The 19,339-nt window shown below is 43.4% G+C and overlaps 1 protein-coding gene across 6 annotated transcripts in view; it reads right to left on the bottom strand.

The window, feature by feature from the left end:
• The window catches only part of TXNDC11 (thioredoxin domain containing 11), a 71,238-nt gene that overhangs the window by 7,886 nt on the left and 44,013 nt on the right, over nucleotides 1-19,339 (bottom strand). For 4 of the 6 annotated variants that reach the window (XM_037742520.1, XM_017539988.1, XM_017539989.2 and 1 more), the window contains 6 exons: nucleotides 18,466-18,578; nucleotides 16,179-16,379; nucleotides 9,250-10,033; nucleotides 6,602-6,744; nucleotides 6,166-6,275; nucleotides 3,999-4,079 (listed from right to left, as the gene is read on the bottom strand). In XM_037742520.1, the coding sequence (XP_037598448.1) occupies nucleotides 3,999-4,079; nucleotides 6,166-6,275; nucleotides 6,602-6,744; nucleotides 9,250-10,033; nucleotides 16,179-16,379; nucleotides 18,466-18,578 (1,432 nt within the window). The remainder of the gene's footprint in view (nucleotides 1-3,998; nucleotides 4,080-6,165; nucleotides 6,276-6,601; nucleotides 6,745-9,249; nucleotides 10,034-16,178; nucleotides 16,380-18,465; nucleotides 18,579-19,339) is intronic. The other 2 variants (XM_017539991.2, XM_017539990.2) reach the window with 1 other exon arrangement.

Consider the following 19,339-nt stretch of genomic DNA (forward strand, 5'->3'; position numbering starts at 1 on the left):
GCACGCGACCATAACAGTTTCTATTTTATCATAGTAAATATACAATTTCATATTCTTTTCACTAAAAGTAGCATAAAATTTTGGGATATGCATTTGACCATCCCCTCCTTTAAAGCTTCATTTTTTCTTTCTTTTTTTTTTTTTTTTTGAGATGGAGTCTCACTCTGTCTCCCAGGCTGGAGGGTAGTAGCACGATCTCGGCTCACTGCAACCTCTCTACCTCCTAGGTTCAAGTGATATTCATGCCTCAACCTCCCGAGTAGATGGGATTACAGGTGCCCATCACTACCCCTAGCTAATTTCTGTATGTTTAGTAGAGATGGGGTATCACCGTATTGGCCAGGCTGATCTCAAACTCCTGACCTTGTGATCTGCCTGCATCAGTTTCCCAAAGTGCTGGGATTACAGGTGTGAGCTACTGTGCCTGGCCAAGCTTAGTTTTCTTAACATATAAGCTTTCTTCAAGTGGGGCATCCCAGCCATTCAAATGACAAAGCTGGGTGTGGCCCTGTGTGCCTGTAATCCCAGTCCTTTGGGAGGCTGAGGCAGGAGGATCGCTTGAGGCCAGGACTTTGAGATCAGCCTGGACAATATAGGAAGGCCTCGTCTGTACAAAAAAATATTAGCCGGGCAAAGTGACACACGCCTGTAGATCCAGCTACTTGGGAGCCTGAGGTGGGAGGATGACCTGAGCCCAGAAGTTCCAGGCTGCAGTGTCACCTTGTCTCAAAAACAAAAAAACAAAAAAACCCCCACAGCAACTAAAAACATATCATGGCCCTGTGAAGTGGGCCCATGGAAGAATACAGAAGCTGGACCTGCCCCAACGTTCCGCGGCACAAGACTGGTCTTACGAGGCAAAGTAAGGGTAAATTACTTCCCAGAAAAAGCTGCCAGTATCCCTCAGTATGTCAATCTCAAGACATTTACAGGACAGTGACATTTGCGAGCATGCTATCTGCTAAGAGGTCTTGGTGCACTCTCCATGAACGTCCCTAATGGGCATGCTAAAACACTTTGTTAAAGTAGCAAGGACACAGAATGTCAACAATCTATTTCCAGGAAAGCAATAATGTGAAAGTGTGGTGGTAACAGGTCCCAATGTCTATTCCACTCTCCTCTAATCCTGAGGGAGTGGCAGGGCACACATCTAAAAAAGTGTGATTCTGGCCGGGCAAGGTGGCTCATGCCTATAATCCCAGTACTTTGGAAGGCCAAGGTGGGCGGATCATGAGGTCAGGAGATAGAGACTATCCTGGCTGACACAGTGAAACCCGTCTCCACTAAAAATATAAAAAATTAGCTGGGCGTCATGGCACGTACCTGTAGTCCCAGCTACTCGGGAGGCTGAGGCAGGAGAATCACTTGAACCAGGGAGGTGGAGGTTGCACTGAGCTGAGATCACACAACTGCACTCCAGCCTGGACAACAGAGCGAGACTCCATGTCCAAAAAAAAAAAAAAGTGTGATTCTTCCCCTGTGGTGTACAGGGGCACCCATTTCCCCCTCATTGCCTGGCCCAGGGCCAGGCCAAAGCACCTACATTTTGAACTGTCACAGAGTCTGATGCAAGTGATGGCTGGAGGAGCACCTGCTCAGTGGAGCAAGTGGCTCTGAGACGCCTCTGCACAGGAAGACTCTTGTCCCCCTCAAGGCCCCTCCCCTGCCTCTTCCTCCTGAGGACAGGCTCTTGCATATTTTTTCCTTCATGATTTTTATATATCAAGACATGCTCTTTGTAGACAATTCACAAGGGATGTAAAAACATACAAGAAGCACCTTCAAATCACTTGCAATTTCACTCCTCTGAAATCACTATCGACACCTCAACTTCTGTGAACATTTCCACCTAACACATGTACAAGTTTCTATTTTATCACAGTAAATATACAATCTCATATTATTTTCACTAAAAATAGCATAAGCAGGTGGACAGTGAAAAAGGTCTTACTACATGTTATCAAATACCCTTTTTCATTTCCTCTTTTGCAACCTGTCACAGCTCATGCTCTTTGCCCATTTACCTTCTGGCTAAACCAAACACTCGCTTGGGGACCAGTTCATGATAAGCATACTTTACTTCTGACTACCATTTATTTTTAGGAAATGAGAAAAATTCCCTTCCAAAGCCATAAGGCTTTGTTTACCAACCTCTCACCATTAAAAGAGAAGTGGACAGTCTTCTTATATATTTACAGTCTTGACCTTTCCAGGTCAAGGGCAAGGGTAAGGGGCTGCAGGGCTGCAGCAAGTGCCTAGCATGGGGCCAGAGAAATGCGCTCATCTTCATGTTTACTACACCCGGCAGCTTCAGAACAAAGGTCACTTAGCCCAGACGCAGGTCTCCAGATGACGCCCTGACCTGTCACCTGTTTTGCCTGTGTCTTCTAAATAGATGCATTTCTGTCAGCTGCTGAGAACTTCATTAAAAGGAATGTGCTGGGTGCTATGATTTTAATATTTTTTTCTTTTTTTTTTATTTGGAATGCAAATAATTCAAAAATTATTCGTCATTAAACTACATGCCCAACTCCAGTCCCACAGAGATGAAACTGTTAGGGTTACTGTCCGTGATTCCTGGACTATGTGGTAATTTAAACACTTCTTAGAAAGAAAAAGCCTCATCAAAACTCAGTCAGCAGTAAAAAAGGGTGAGTCACATTCTGTTTTTAGTGCATGATTTGACAAGACCCTACTACCACAGAAGTATTCCAGCAAACATTCTTTGAGATACAGAGCAAAAACCAAGGGAATGATTCAATAGATATGAGGCAAACACTCTCCAAGAGAAACATGACAAGCTGAATTGCAAAAGGGAGGCAGGTAATTAAAACAGCAAAAGTCACACATGCTAGTCAGGGACTCCCTAAATGATGCTGCAGACACTTTCCCCTGGAGAGACCATATTGTCAAAGCCATGCGAGTGGGTCCCCAGAAGGACTCAACTTTCTAAAAACCAGAAGGAATCTATAAAAAGGGAGCAAACATCCAGTATATTAGGCTCTAAAGGACCAGGCGTTTGTTTTCTTTTCTAAAACATCTGCCATCTACATTCACTAACTAGAAGTCCACTCCCCCTTGTTAATGTCCTGCTTGCTAGGGCTTTCGGGGTAGTTGCTGTGAAGATCTGCACCTGGAACACTGGCTAGGCAAGCGTGAAAAAAATCAAGCAACAACTCCATGGTAGACGTTCACAGCAGTCTGCACGCATCGGAGAAAGCCCCTTTGCAGGGCTCCTGGGACCAAGGCAAGGATGGGATTTCTGCTCCATCTTGCCATGGGAAAGGAAAGCTACCCCGTCCTCTGTATGAGAGGGATGAGGAGCTGCTGGGAGGCCAATTAAGAGACAGGCATGTGGAAGGCTTGAGGCAGGCAGGGCTCCACAGATTCTCTGCTGTTTTGACCCACACAAACTTGGGGTCTTTTCCTGTCAATCTCTGTGTCCTCCATATGTTCACATAGGCCATGAAAGCTAAGAATTCTCACAGCCACATTCAAGCCTGGGTAAGAGATAGACTGTGGAAAGAGCAACCTTCTTTTAAAAGATCTGTACCACACATAGCATCTTGACACTACATCCCTTTTACCCTATGTACCTAAGGCACTTTTTTTGAGATAGTCTTGCTCTGTCGCCCAGGCTGCAGTGTAGTGGTGTGATCTTGGATCACTGCAACCTCCGTATCCCAGGATCAAGACATTCTCATGCCTCAGCCTCAGACTAGCTGGGATTACAGGTATATGCCACTATGCCTGGCTATTTTGTGCAGTGACGGGGTTTCACCATGTTGGCCAGACTGGTCTCAACTTCCTGAGCTCAAGCAATCTGCCCACCTCAGCCTCCCGAAGTGCTGGGGTTACAGGCATGAGCCATAGTGTCTGGCTCCTAAGGGAACATTTTTTGAACATAATGAATGATTTACATCTTAAAGGCATTTCATTTTCAGACCTCCACAAAAGAATCCCAACTGCCCACTAGTGAAAAAAAAAATTGGCATTACCTGTTGCAGGGAAAAAACAAGACAGTAGGAAGACGATCGACCATAAATTCCCAAGGAAGGTCATTCTGAGACACATCAATCCTGGCAAAAGAGAAGAACAGAAATGGCAGAAGATCAGCCCAAGAAATGCCAACTTGAAAGAACCTTCTCAGATAACCTCAAGAACCTGGTGCAATTTTTAGACCCCACACTGGGCTAGCCCCTTCACAATGAGTGCACTACCAGGTGTGAACTGGGCACTGATACTTCCAAGGCATGCAACTTTCCTCTACGTGGACACTTTCTACTGAGTGGCAACTCGACATCCTGAAACGAATAATGAACCTGTAGAAAAGGCGGCACTGACACCTGAAGAGTGGTTCACGTCTCACCTGACAGGAGCTAGCCAAGTATTTTAATCCCTGAATATTTCTGGAAAAAGAAAGGAAATCATTGAGCAAAATCAAGCCTCTCTGAAGATGGAAAATTATATCCTCTTTATGTTGAAAATCTGCATAGAGGCCAAAAACAGCCTATTTTCTTAGCAGATTTTACATTAACTTTCTAATACAGAAAATGATGTCTATACTAACTCACTGACGGCACATGGCCTATATGCTTATATATTTTAAAGAACAGTTGTCATATATTTCATACTCTATTCTTTTCCATTAATTGTATGAAAAAGCATTGTTAAGGGATAAAAACTCCATTAAATGCCCAGCCATAATTTACTGAAACATTCCTCTCCTGGTGGATATAAATAGTGCTATAATGATGAGCATGCTTCTCTGTAATTCCTATTCCATTACTTCTCCAAAGTAAAATTAACTGGATCAAAAATGTATTAACTGTTTTTGTTGATTTCTTGTGAATGCTGCCAAAATCCGTTCCAAAAGAGTTATGGCAATGTACTCACTCTATTAGATACATCTGACTGCAGTTTCCATTTTATTTTATCAACACAAGATTCTGCCACTTAAAAGCACTGATTAAATATGTTAAATGACACTTTGTTACTGTTTTAATTTACATTTATTAGATTATAATTTCTCCACTTGTTTATTTACTCTCTCTTCTTAAAGAAAAACCTGCTCATGTCCTTTGTTCACAATGGCACCTATCTCAGCTGTTTCCTAAAGCATTTTAATTTTGGGGGAGGCTGGAGTATAAATGCCTGATTCAATCCTGGTCACTCATTTGCAGGTTGAAACTCTGGCAACCTGTCTACTTTTTCTATGCCTCAGTTTCCTCAATAAAAAGAGCACTTTCTTTTATTGACCAGAGTGGCTTCCCTGAGCGTTCCGAGGACTAAATCAGGTAATATGTGTATCTAAAAGTCTCCCAGCAGAGTAACTCCTCAGATTTGGCTCTAATTATTACTTACAGTGCATATAACAGGTGACATACAGACACTGGAAAATATATTAATAGTCCCCCTTTTCGTCTGCTTTCCCTGTTTTCACTGCATGTATTTCTGGTGGAATCTGTCCATTTTTCTTTCTTTATTTTTTCAACTGCTTCCACTTTGGAAAGTTTCCATCTCTCAGAGGAACCAGCAAATCCTGCAATTTTTTTTTTTTTTTTTTTATCTATCTGGAGGGTTTTTCAGGGGTAGGGGGCTAAATGTAAACAATTTTCCCCATCCAAAACTGCTTATACCCCATCTAAAAACTCTGTATTTGAGGTTTCTTTTTCAAAAAATTATTTTTAAGAATTTTGTTTACTCAAAAGCCCACATACAGTACCCATGGAATCACAATACTAGAACGTGGATATCCACAGATCCTTCCTCTTAATTTCGAAAATGAGGAAAACCAGGGCTGGTGGAGAGATCTGCTCAAGATCCCAGGGCCCACTGGCATTGCCTGGGGCAACCGTCCCATGGTATTCCAAGGGGCCATCCTGAAAACCAGGTCAGGGCTCGCCCCACAGAACTGCACTTGGCCACCTACAAATCTAATCGGGGCTAAACATCAACATCATGGAAGGAACACTCAGAATTCATGAGGAAAAGCTCAGTTTCAATGAGGCTTTGCTCACAGCTTCAACCTGACAATTAAATCCAGCCAAGTCATACCAAAGGTTAATGGAAAATGGGCAGACCTTCGCACACCATATGGCTAAGCTGCAAAGATGAGTGAAAATAGGCACACAGCCCAAAGTACTGCACAACAGGCCTGCTCACCTTGCTACAGTGAATGTGTCCATGGGCAGGTTACGAGCTAGCTGGATGAAGACGTGGTTGAGGGATGGGCAGAAACCGCACCATGGGGCATAATAGAGCAGGAGAACGTCCTGTGGGAAGGGGAAGACAGCTGTTACTTACACCAGGAAATGAGCTCTTCCTCAATGCTTAGAATCCGGCAGGCACTCGGTAAATGCTACCTATGTAAATATTGTAGTGAAAATTTTCATCTTTAGGTCCTTCTAATTCTGTGTTTTCTTGAGCACTTTTCTGAAATTTAAGACCAATGTAATTCATTCATGGTCTGAAATCGAACCGTCATGTAGCTCTTCTTCTATACATCAAAAACATCTGCTCACCCAATAGCTGCAGCTTTGGAAATTATCTTTTTAAAGGGGATAAGATGGCTTGACTTTTGCCTCTCGTGACCACATACCTGTTTTTGAAGGACTACTTCCCAAAAGGTATCAGTTGTCACTTCAGTGATTAAATGCTGAGATGGGAACTGGGCAGAATCACTTCCAATGAGATGCCTTTTCAAGGGACTGTACAGAATGCTGAAGTTTTGAATAAAAGACTCTAAAAATAAAGAGAAAATGAGATCAACTCTTCTCTAGGTACAAGGAAAATAGCTGGCCTACTTTTAAACTCCAAATTTTAAAAACTCAAATGACTTCATAGGCTCACATTTTTAACATTTCACCTATCAGCAAAACCCCAAACAAAGCTGCCGAGGTGGCATCAGGTTTAGCTCCGGTAGTATTAGCTCAGCAGACACAGTAATTCAGATAACAAAACACTATGCAGGGTTAGATGTTCTAATATTCATAGACTATTCTTTTTTTAAAAGGACTGCTCCACAAATAGACACCTGGTGAGACTATATAAATCATCAACAAGCCACGATCTTTTCAAGAAACTTCACTCTACAATAAGGAGACCTTTAAGCTTAACTACAAATGTAGCAATTACACAAGCTACAGTACTGTGGAATGTGTTTAAATGCTCATTAATTTGAAGACGAGCTATGGTTTTTTTGTTTCCTTTATTAAAGTTCTTCAAGCTTTTTTTTAAAGGTTAAGAAAAAATTATAGGTACTGAAAAAATACATAAATAAAACCTATAAATAATCAAAAACCTAACTTGAACCAACAGTTTTATCCTTCCCACAAATTCTGCCGTCTTCAGAGTCCTTTGCTTCATCGGAAGCAACAGTAATTTGAATTTCACTTTTCTTTTCTTCCTCTTTTTTTCTTTTTTTTAAGAGACAGGGTCTCACTCTGTCACCCAGGCTGGAGTACAGTGCTGCATTAATAGCTCACTGTAGCCTTGAACTCCTGGGCTCAAGCGATCCTCCTACCTTGGCCTCCAGAGTAGCTGGGACTACAGGTGTACGGCACTGCACTCAGCTAGAGTTTCAGTTCTTTTTCTTTCTTCTAACTCCCTCCATTTTGAGGTCCCAATCAATGCAGTGCAGGATGGAGGAGGAAGTGAAGAATGTCATGTGAATACTAAAGAGAATTCACGATCAGCATCTAAATAGCACTTAGCTGGCTATGTTTTTGAAACATGAAACTAAGAATTATTTCCTAATCTGAATAAAGCCTAAATTCTGAAACTGCCATAGAGATAGCTAATTTATGAGTTAACTCTCTAAACCAACAACGACACACAGTAGATGTTTTTTTACAAGCTCCCTAAAAATTCTGTCACCAACTACAGGACAAAGAACAGCGAGGCCAAACATTTCAGAGGAGATACAGAGATGGAAAGAAATCTAAAAAAGGCTTCTTTCAATTACCCTTAAATTCAAAGTGAACATATTATGAGGTCATTAAACACTTGAGCATTACTGAACAGAATTCAGGAAAATCTAATACATTACCTCAAAAATACATGCTTGTGGGAGCACTGACCCCATTTCTCTGGAGTCTGTTTCCCATTAAAAAAAAAAAAAAAAATCTTGTTTCATTTTAAGAAAACACATCAAAATAACTTTAGAAAACATGAATTGGCAGTAATCTGTATTATCATTAGATTATGCCCTTCAAAAAGTGACTGGTCACAGGGTTCTTTTAAACACTGAGGAACTCTTGAATTTATAAAATATAATTTGATGTAGAAAAATCAGCATTTACATAAAGCCTTTTCACAAATGTCTAATCTAAGAAACAAGCTTCACCTGGATTTGAAAGAGGATGGCTAAAAAAACTTGCATGTAGAAACTCTGAGTCTTACTGTTGATTTCATACTTTATAAAACTTACAGGTTTCCTTCCCTACGAAATTCCTCCTTTCTCCATTTGGCATACACTGACCCTCCCTCACGTTTCCAGTGAGGCTGAACTAACCCGGCTTTTGAATTCTCACTTCATTGCGTGTAGTCAAGGGTGTCAGCAAAGCCCTGAGAACAGGCCAGTGTGGTTCAGCCTAATGTTGCTGCCAAGCCTGGGGCAAGCCCTGGATGCTTTCTCATCACAGAGCTTTACTCCTCAAAAAGTGGGTTTTGCTTTTGCTGGTTTGCAACTGACGCTTGTTTACTGCACTTTACACTTGATACAATCTAGGCATCCCCAGGTCCTAGCAGTATTCCTCCGCACGTTATAAAACAGCAGCAGAACAAATTAGGTCTTGTGGCCTTGATCCTTAGACATTTTAACCTGTGAGATAAAAAGGGAGGCAAGGCAGCTCTGCTGTCAAGGCTCAATGTCATCAGCCCCCAGGACGCCCCACCAGAAGGGCTCTCCACCTCCCTGCCGGTTCCAGTCCCTAAGTCCCCACTCCCTCCAGCTTCTTCTACCTTAGACATGTGAAATGTCTAATCGCCAATTCAGAAAGTGGGACTTTAACCCCCATGGGATAAACAACAAACTTATCCAAAATTTAGAGTGAGGATGTTTCTGTTCCATTTAATAGACAAAATTAACTTCTTGAAAATTATGGCCGATGGTAGTCTCAAGGCTTAAAATGAGCTACAGAGCTGTATCACTCCACAATTAAATGTAATGAGAGCCATCAATAAAATTTACCCATATGACACCAAACAAAACGTACAATGCTTGAAGAAACAAACTGCCTACAGTACCTAGGGTGAGCTTCATCAATGCTTGCTTTGGATCCAAAATGTAGTGAGACTCTTCTTTCATGTCAACAATTGCGGCAAATTCTTTCACCTGAGTGGAGCTTGGAGCACCCAGTCTCTCCGCATATAACCAAAACAAATTTGAATCCAAAAGGTAGATGTTGAGAGTCTTGTTGGTTCTGCAGCTCAGGCCTGTGAAGTTTGTGCTAGTCACGTCTACTTCTGGAAAGAGATACCTGTTCTCCTCAATGTGAGGAACAGAGCTTGGGGCATCAACCTCACATTTCTTCTCAAGGGAAGAAAATGCAATGGTAGGGGCTTCAAGTTCAGAATCAGTGAAGCCTGCCACACCCCTGCTTATGGTCCTGCAACATGCAGTGTAGTAGCTGAAGGGGCTATAGGAAGTTAAAAAATTGCTGCATTCTATGCTGTCTGATGCCACATGATAAAAGGTCTGCTCCTTGAGGTAGAAAGAATCCAAAGCTGCTGCCATTTCAAAAAAGCTGCACTGTGGCATGCTGACCGAGCTCGGCTTCATACCCACGGCGGTCTGGTTGACACAGAGTTCACAGACGTTGTGGGTCCTGGAGAAGGAGTGCCACTGGGGCAGCACCACAGTGTTGCAGCAAGGGGATGCTGTGATCAGCGGTGGGTCTGGCAGATGAGCCGGCGGGTCCAGGGCCAGGGACTCCAGCATTGGAGCGTCCACCCGCCGCAGGTGCTGAAGCAGACGCTCCACCACCTGGTCCCCACGACAGTTGTTGTACTCCAAGGCCACTTCGGTGATCTGAAATACCGGGCAGAGTTGGTGAGAGGCTGGGGGACGACCGAGGAATTAGCACCCCCTTAGCCACATTTCACTTTCTGCAGTTTCAGTTACCCATGGTCAACTCTGGTTCAAAACTATTAAATGGAAAATTACAGAAGTAAACACGTCTTAAGTTTTAAACTACACATTGCTCTGCGTAGTGTGATGAAATTTTTGCCATTACAAAAATTGCGAGCCATCCCTTTGTCCAGCATGTCCACTGCTGTGGATGCTACCAGCCTGTTTCTTAGTAGCCAACTCAGCTATCAGATCAACTGTCTCAGTATCGCAGTGCTTGTGTTCAACTGACCCTTTATTTATTACAAGGGCCCCCAAAGTGCAAGGGTAGTGATGCTGGCAATTCAGATATGCCAAAGAGAAGCCAAAATGCTCCTTTAAGTAAAATGGCTAAAGTCTCAGTAAGAAAACAAAATGGTAAGATTGCTAAAATCTTCCGTAAGAACGAATCTTCTACTCATAAAATTATGAAGAAAAGTGAAATTCATGTGTAGTATATACAGGGTTCAGTACCATCTGTGGTTTCGGGCATTCACTGGGGGTCTTGGAACATACCACCAAGAACATGCAGTGGGGTAGAGGAGGGTGCAGGGGAGGTGATTACTATATTTTTAAAAATACTACCCCAGGCATGACACTCCTGGGCCAAATGGTATGTTGCCTGTTAGATAAAACCTCTACACAATTTGGCCCGTTTGGTGTTCCAGTCTCACCCAATCCACTTCAGAACAGACCAGGCCCTCCTGCAATGCCACACCTTTACGGAGGCCTGGCAGGGGACACCAACTCCTCCATCTGTTCCCAAGGTCCAGCACCAGGGCAGAGGCTTTAGAGAAGCTAACCCTACTCCCAGCTAGTTTCTGTGCCTCCAGTGTCCCTGAGGCCCCTTCTACGGTCTCACAAGCTCCTGCTGAGACATCCCTCTTCCCCACAAGCTTATGGATCCTCACAGGCAGAAACCACATTTGATTCATCCTGCCATCCCTGGGGCCTAGCACAGGGCCAGGCACATAACAAATGTTCAGTAAACCTCTGATGAATGAGTGGCAGCTCAGGGTAATGGACACATTCCCCTTTCTTGGTAAGATTTGCCACTTTACTCTCAGGCCATATTGGCAATTTGGATTTACATTTTATTCCAAGACTCTTCCACTTCCAAAATGAATCTTTTATTACTCACCTCTCATTCTAGTTTCTTGAGAAAGACAAGTAAGTTATAATCCAAAGGCATTTACTCTCTAAAACAGAAAAGTGTGTCAACTTGAAGCAAATCTCACCACGGTTAGTTATAGGGTGGTGTCACTCAGGATTTTGTTTTGTTAAAGTGTGTGTGTGTGTGTGTGTGTGTGTGCACGCGCGCGCACGCGCGTTTGTGTAAAACAATTTAATGAGTGCATTTCCAATTAAAAAAACAGTTTTATAAAAATATGTACATAAAAATTAAAAAACAGTTGTATGTAAAATTTAGAGTTAATTCAAAACAAACATATTTGTACAGGAAAATAAATTGTTTCAACAAATAAACAATTTATTTTCCTGTACAAATATATATATGTTTTAAATTAACTCTCTAAACTCTCTAAATATTACATAAAACTTGTAAACTAACTGGCATAAAAAAGTCACTATAACCCATCAGAGAGCTACTGGGTGAAGAAAAGAAGTCACTTTAGATGACAGGCCAGTGCTTGAAATTGTATTTCCCCGCACAAAAACATCTCAGCCGTTTTTGGTTGAGGCTCTGACAGCATGCTGTACTAACAAGGTCAAGCCTATATAATCTGTGAAGAGCCTGGATGCCCTCTGACCCTAACCTGGTACTGCTTTATATTCAAAGACACAGTAATAGACAATTACTCCCACCCACTCCCCCAAAAACCTCCGTAAGGCTTCAAGATTTACTGTAATCTTTTACAGAAATCCAAGTAGATTATTAATTACATTATAGAGAAGAAAATTTCTAGAAAAATATTTCTTCATCTCTCTTATCTTTAGTATCTCATAAACAAAGCAGCCATGTAAAGAATATTTTTAATTGAAGAAAGTATTTTGTCTACAGCAATGCTTTTTTTTTTAAGACATAGTTTTGCTCTTGTCACCCAGGCAGGAGGGTAATGGCCTGGTCTCAGCTGCAACCTCTGTCTTACGGGTTCAAGCAATTCTCTCTTGCCTTAGCCTTTCAAATAGCTGGGATTACAGGGATGCATCACCAGGCCCAACTAATTTTTTCTATTTTTATTTTACCTAGCTAATTTTTTGTATTTTTAGTAGAGACAGGGTTTCACCATGTTGGCCAGGCTGGTCTTGAACTCCTGGCCTCAGGTGATCCTCCTGCCTCGGCCTCCAAAAGTGCTGGGAATACAAGTGTGAGCCAACCAGCAATACTTTTTTTTGGGACGGAGTTTTGCTCCTGTTGCACAGGCTAGAGTGCAGTGGCACGATCTTGGCTCACTGCAACCTCCGCCTCCCAGGTTCAAGTGATTCTCCTGCCTCAGCTTCCCTAGAAGTTGGGACTACAGGTGCACGCCACCATGCTCAGCAAATTTTTGTATGTTAGCCAGGCTGGTCTTGAACTCCTGTCCTCAGGTGATGTGATCCACCCGCCTCAGCCTCTGAAAGTGTTGGGATTACAGGCATGAGCCACTGTGCTCGCCAGCAATGCTCTTATAGAGCTAGGTGTTATCATTTTTCTCTTATGAAGTGGTATTTATGTTTCTATTCCTTTTACGTAACATGCAATTTTGAAAACACAACTCAAGTTATGTCACATTATGTGTATCACTTACTGTCACTTAATTACATGTGAATAATTAAGGAAATCTTGGCAAATAACTTTAACTGTTCACACAGTAGATGTTTCCTTCTATTTTCTTTAATCAGGGAAATCTGTAAGTCTGAACATGATAACCATGCCTTTGCTTACCAGATTCAGACAATGTGAATGCCTCAAACGCTTTTAAAATAGAAAACAAGTCATGAAGACTCTTTGCTAGCTTAGGTAAGCATTTCCTTTGGTTAACAAATTGTGCAATACACACTGAGATGTCTTATAACCTCTCTAGAACTGTCTAGACACACTAGGGTGTCAGTGGCTTTATGCTGGTGTCAGGATGTATGCTTTTGTGTGTGTGTACACACAGGTGCATGTATGGATGCACATGCAGGTATGCATGTGTATAGGAGCAGCTACCCAGTCTGGGCTTGCTGTGGCCACCATACAGTCACTACCCCCTGGTATCCTACATGTACCACAGCACAGCTGTCCAACCAGACGTCTGTGCTTGGCATGCCCCCAACTCTATTCCCTTCACTCTAAGATGACCTCCCTCTTCTCAACAATGCAAGCATCCTCAACTTTCTGCCCAATATTAGGCCTAAGGTGGTAATGGAAAAATAAAGGCACCTAACTCTTTCACGTTCAACAAACTAATGAATTTACAGCACCTTATATAAGTACAACATTCATCCTTCCCACCTTACCCGAATGCCCAATGGCTTCTTCATCTCTAGTCACTGTGTCACAGTTTCCCTGATCCTAGACCCTACTTTCCATCCTCCACCTCTACCACCCATGTTTGAGTTCTTACTACTTCTCAGTTTTCTGGAACCCTGCTGTCAGAAAAACTTTAGTAATGGTAACACACAGCTCTGGCCACATCTCTTCGCTGTCACTAAGACTTGTGTGGCCGGGTGCAGTGGCTCATGCCTGTAATCCCAACACTTTGGGAGGCCAAGGAAGGCAGACGCTTGAGCCCAGAGCTTTTGAAACCAGCCTGGACAACATGATAAAACCCCATCTCTACAGAAAAATTCAAAAATTAGCCAGACGTACAGGCATGCACTTGTAGTCCCAGCTATTCAGAAGGCTGACACGTGAGGATCACTTGAGCTCAGGAGGAGGTAAGCTGAGATCGTGCCACTGCACTCCAACCTGGGCAGCAAAAGAAGACCCTAACAAACAAACAAACAAAAAGACAATGACGACGTTATGACTATGATTAATGTTGAAATCCTCAGAGAAGTGCTCAAGGCTCTCTCCTCCAAAGGCTTTTTCAGGATCTCTCCAATTACCCCTTCCTGCAGACCACAAAACCCAGACTCCTTCCTAACACCTAGGCCTGCAGCAACTCTCCTCCCTCATGCCTCTGCTCAGGCTGCTCCTTCTGGTAAGTTTTTCTCAACCCACCAAGATTCTGGCTGCCCCTACAAGTCTGTCTCGAATACTTCCCCCATCCAAAGCCTCTGCTAACCACTCCCCTGCCCAGGCCCCTGCTTTCTGAGATGGCACCCCCTCTCCTCCAGTTCCTCCTGACCCTGGGCCTAGCGCGTGATAGTCCTCTACTTTGAATTACAGGCAGACTTTCACTCCCTGTACTGGAGACACTTCTAAGACCACAGGACAAGACTGATGCGATGGCGTCCCATCTATCCTTTCTACTCTGGAGCTTCCCAGCAGAGTGCTCAGCAAACATTTGCCAGACCAACCTGAAACAAAGAGGGAAATGTGCAGGACAGGCACTTTGCTTGCCTGAGTAATTCATAATACTGTGAGATACTGCCTGGTGTTGAGTCATCTTACCCACACGCTGAGGTTAAGGGAATGCACCCATCTCACATAGATACTAGGAGCCCCAAGGAAAGGGGCCACAGGCAAAACCATGATAAAAAGGAGGAATGTTGATAGGTGGAGGAGTTGCGGGTTGCTGGAGGGACAGTCATTCAGGAAACAAAGGTGGCAAAGAAAGAGTCTTCCCACCAAATGCCTAGATCAAACCACAACCCTCTGGGCAGAGGCTCTGGGCTCCTGCCACAAAACACCACTCCCAGAGGACCCTGACACACTCAAACCAGACAGGAGAGAACCTTCCAAATCCACAACCACAGCCATACCACATTGGCTGAAAACCCTTCCTTTCCTACAACGAGCTTTAAGGCTCTTAATATTAGATACAGTAAAGGCCTAGTCATTTGAAACGGTGTCTCAGTTTACAAAATATCCATGTAGTGAAAATTTTCTAAAGAAATAGTTTTATTGAGTCCTCCCTAATTAGTGTGGAAGAAACAAAGCTATTTACTTCTCTCTTCTTTCTTCCTCTAACCCAAAGAGCAGCATTCATTCAGAAATAATGTTCTATTACTTTGAGTCCTCCCTAATTAGAAGGGAAAAAAACAAATCTATTTCTCTCCTCTTTCTTCCTCTAAACCAAAGAGCAGGATTCATTCAGAATACTCCCCAGAGGGACTTATAACTTTAGCAAAAAGACCTCCACAACAGCACAGGGAGATATCCAGCTGGGCGCGAAGTCCTGCCTCCCCTTCCTTCCAGGCAGGTGGCCAGGCCAGCGCTGAGGGGCTCAAGGACAGGCAGCGTCTGCTTAGCTAGCCAGTGGTACACTGGCTGGCCACAATTGGTTTTGGCTAATTAAGGGATCCTTGAGGGAGAGAAAAAAATAAAACCCTCAGTAAATGCAATTTCACCCCCCCAGGCTCACTCTGCTACTGTGCCTGCTGTCTCAAAGTGCCTCCAAATGCTCCGTGTAGAAAATAAACTCTCACCCAGAACATGCGCACCAGATGAAGCCGAAGACATGCAAGAACAGCAGGCTCCGATGGTGCTGCCTCTGAAAGGCAGTCTGGCTTCTGCACAACAGGGAAGGTTCAGAGAAACAAGGTGTCCCAATGTCACCGCTGCTGCTCCTGATCTCTGTGGACCCCCAAGACAATGGCATCTCCTAGGCCACACTAAACTTGGCCTGTGTTCCTGCCACTCCCTATTTCACCCCCTAAACAGGAAGCTCAACAGCAGTCACATCAGAAGAGGGCATTTCGTCCTTCCCTAAAGGGGCACAGTATGGCTTCCCTGCCTCCTCCTACTCACTCCAGACCCCAACAGCTGTCAATAAATATGTCCAGAGACGCTGCGCCAGTCCCTGTCCTAGATACGAGCTCTCTCCTGCCCATCTGGAGGGAAAAAGAGCAATGCTCAGACCGCAGCTGCCCCTGCTGGTGGCCATCAGCTGCCAGAGTAAATGTGTGCAGGATGAGGGGGGCCAGGTAGATGAGGCTTTCCTACTTCTTAAGAGGTACTCAACACCACGGTTCTTACCTCGTCTATTAAAGGATGACTTTCGGCCAGGGGATTAAAAGGTATGAATAGAAAAAGCGCTGGTCCTTTCTTCAGCTCATTATTCAGCAGGAGACTCTTGCCTCCATGTGGCCGCAGCCACCGAAAGAGTGTCTCCCGGTTTTCTAAGGCCCACTTACAGATGTTCTCAGCTGTGTAGTTCAGGACCTCCCTGGGGAAGACCTGTGAAAGACAAAGGCACAGAGGATAAAGGAGACCTAAGTGAGGGAGGGCAGGCTCCAGGCACAGCGGCGCTGTTCCAACCCCACCAATGCAGGTGAGAAAACCCAGGCTCGGAGTGGGACCTGCCCCTGCTGTGCAGCTAACACCCTCTTCTCCAGAGACAGCATTCCTCACAAGTGGCGAAAAAATCAAAGTGGTTGCAGGAGGTGACTTCCATATCGTATGATTCATCTTTCTGCCATGACACACAACCACCTATCAACAAATCATTCTCCCTGCCGGCTGCTGGCAATAACAACCTCTATCACTCTGTCCAAGGACAGGTATTAAACATCACTGGGTATTTATAAAAGGACCAAGACATATCTAAGCGAAGAGAAATTACAGAGTCAAGGATCATTTAGATTTTTACTTTAGTCTTTTAAATGCTGCCCCACAAGGGCAGATCGGAGTCTCTGTGAGGCACAGGCTGTCTGTTCTGTTCACCTGTGTCCTCCATGACTAGGTAAACACCAGGCACAGAGCAGGAACTCAACACTTGTCTCAGTCAATCAACAAATGACCTAAACTTGCACAAGGCCATGGATCACATTTTATGTGTACAAAAAAATAAAAGAGACACTTAAAATTTTTTGCTTTGTTTTGCTATAAACAACCAATGTATGTGAATATACAATTATTTTTGAATTCTAACAATATAAATCACTGGCTTCAAACAGAACTACCAAAAGGATGCTTCAGAGGGTTTTCCGAAATGGGGTATTTAAAACTCCTCAAAATGAAGATTTAAACTGACTCATAACAAAGATGCCCACTGCTTGTGTTTTTAAAAATAATGGTGTATCCCAATATTATTGCATTTGATGAAAGAAATTCTACCAAACTGAAGCAGTAAACCTGATATATTTTCTAGCTCATCTCATAGCCCTATCTTTTTTCCCTCATCTATTTTAAATTTCTTTCTCAGTACCCTTTACTATAAATAAATATATGTAGGCTGTGTAACATGCTAAAAATGAAGGATGTAGGAGAATGACAGATAGCAAAAGCAGATGATGTCAAAGCAGCTTAAGCAGCAGCACAAGGAGCACAGGTGGGCAGCAGAGAAACAACCACCGCAGTGACTGTCAAGGTGAGATGATGGGAGTTTGAAAAACTGTACTCGAACTACCTCAAACATTTCTATCTGGAAAACACAAAAATACATTGACCTTTGGAATATAAACTGATAGAAGTAAAGCACAACATCTGGGCTCTGAGAGACATGCAGAAGCCAGGGTGAGTGGTGAGCAAGGGGGCACTCCTGGAATGGGCCCAACAGCCCCTCCGAAGGCACAAGACTTATACACTGTGCCAAGGGGGGGGGCACAGGTTTTAAAGGCTGGGTACACTGGGTGCAGGGAAATTGATCTGTATACGACCTTTAAGTTACTGACAAGGACGTGAGACAGACAGAATACTTCAGGAAAGTAAACTCAGTGATGTGACTGAGGAAGCAGCAATCAAGAGTAGAAGCACAGGACTGAGCAGGACACAGGTCAAGCTCAGTAACAGCTGAGTTCAGGCTGTTCCACAAGAAAGCAAATGAAATCAGGGAACAAAGGTGGCAATGGAAAACCAAGGCTCTCTGGGATAAGAAGCCATTAACTTCTCACTGTGACTTCATAAGAACTTCAAAAATCCATTACATCAGCTAAGGAGAAAAGCATGTCACATGACTACTCTTCATAAAAGGAATAAACAGAGAACATCACTCAGTGGAAGCTTAGCCTCTGAGAACATGGGCTCCAAGAGAATAACTCTGCAATTTTATCCAAGAAGAAAAATTTGCAAGTCTGTACCAAAATCTAAGACTATAAATAAAGAATTTCTATACATTAAATTCAAGAGCCCTTCTAATGCATGGGTTCTTAACCTGGGGCCTGGGCTCTAGGGTGGGGCCGTAAGAACTCTCCATTCAAATATAAAATCATGTGCGCTTTTCTAGAGAGTGCCCATAGATTATAGCCAATTCTCAAAGGAGTCCGTGACCTAAACAAGGTTAAGAACCACTGCACTAACATAAACGTGATTTCAAAATACTTACAAGTGATGTGTTGAAATGTCTATGTAAATACACACTTCCAGAGTGTACTAAGGATACCAGTTTCGCAAGATGTTTATTTGTGATAACCCCAAATCGTACTGTTCCTAGGTAATCTGAAACAGAAAATTTTCCTTTATTAAAGAAAAGGCCTATGCCTTAAAACAACCACAAAACCCAACGATCAAGTCTTGATGCACATACCCCTGGAGCAAAGCTCCTTCTGGTAACCTAGCCTTGAGGGGGAAGAAAGAGGAGGTGACGAACCTCTCCTCCTGAAACAGACCTCAGCCCCTGGGATGTCAAGCCAGCTCCTGAGAGGATGTCTCTAGGTAAACTCTCTGACAGTCACCTGTGCTGAGGAGTCCCCTATATCCATCTTATGATGGTCTGGCCTGTCCCCCTCGATCACAGGCCGAGGCACATGCTGTTCTCTTTACAACACTTCCTGTGGCTGGCTTCCTACTTTCTCTGAGAAGCCTTCTTTGACCACCCCACCTAACAGCAAATACTTAGGAGACAGGGTCTACAAAGGCAAACTGGGCTCCCAAACCACTCAGGTACTCTCTTTTTTTTATAGCACTTCTTAATATCTGCATAATCTCATTCTCACCTAAAAAATCTCACCATTTTTTATAGCACTTCTTAACATCTGCATAATCTCATTCTCACCTAAAAAATCTCACCCTGTTTTTTATAGCACTTCTTAATATCTGCATAATCTCATTATTTTATTTGGATTTCTTTGGTCCAACGTCCTCTTTTTTTGATTTTTAGAGACAGAGTCTTGCTCTGAGGCCCAGGCTGGAGTGCAGTGGTATGATCTTGACTCACTACAACCTCTGTCTCCTGGGCTCAAGCGATTCTCCTGCCTCAG

Source organism: Cebus imitator, unplaced genomic scaffold (genome assembly GCF_001604975.1).
Source record: "Cebus imitator isolate Cc_AM_T3 unplaced genomic scaffold, Cebus_imitator-1.0 Scaffold122, whole genome shotgun sequence".
Classification (NCBI taxonomy): Eukaryota; Metazoa; Chordata; class Mammalia; order Primates; family Cebidae; genus Cebus; species Cebus imitator.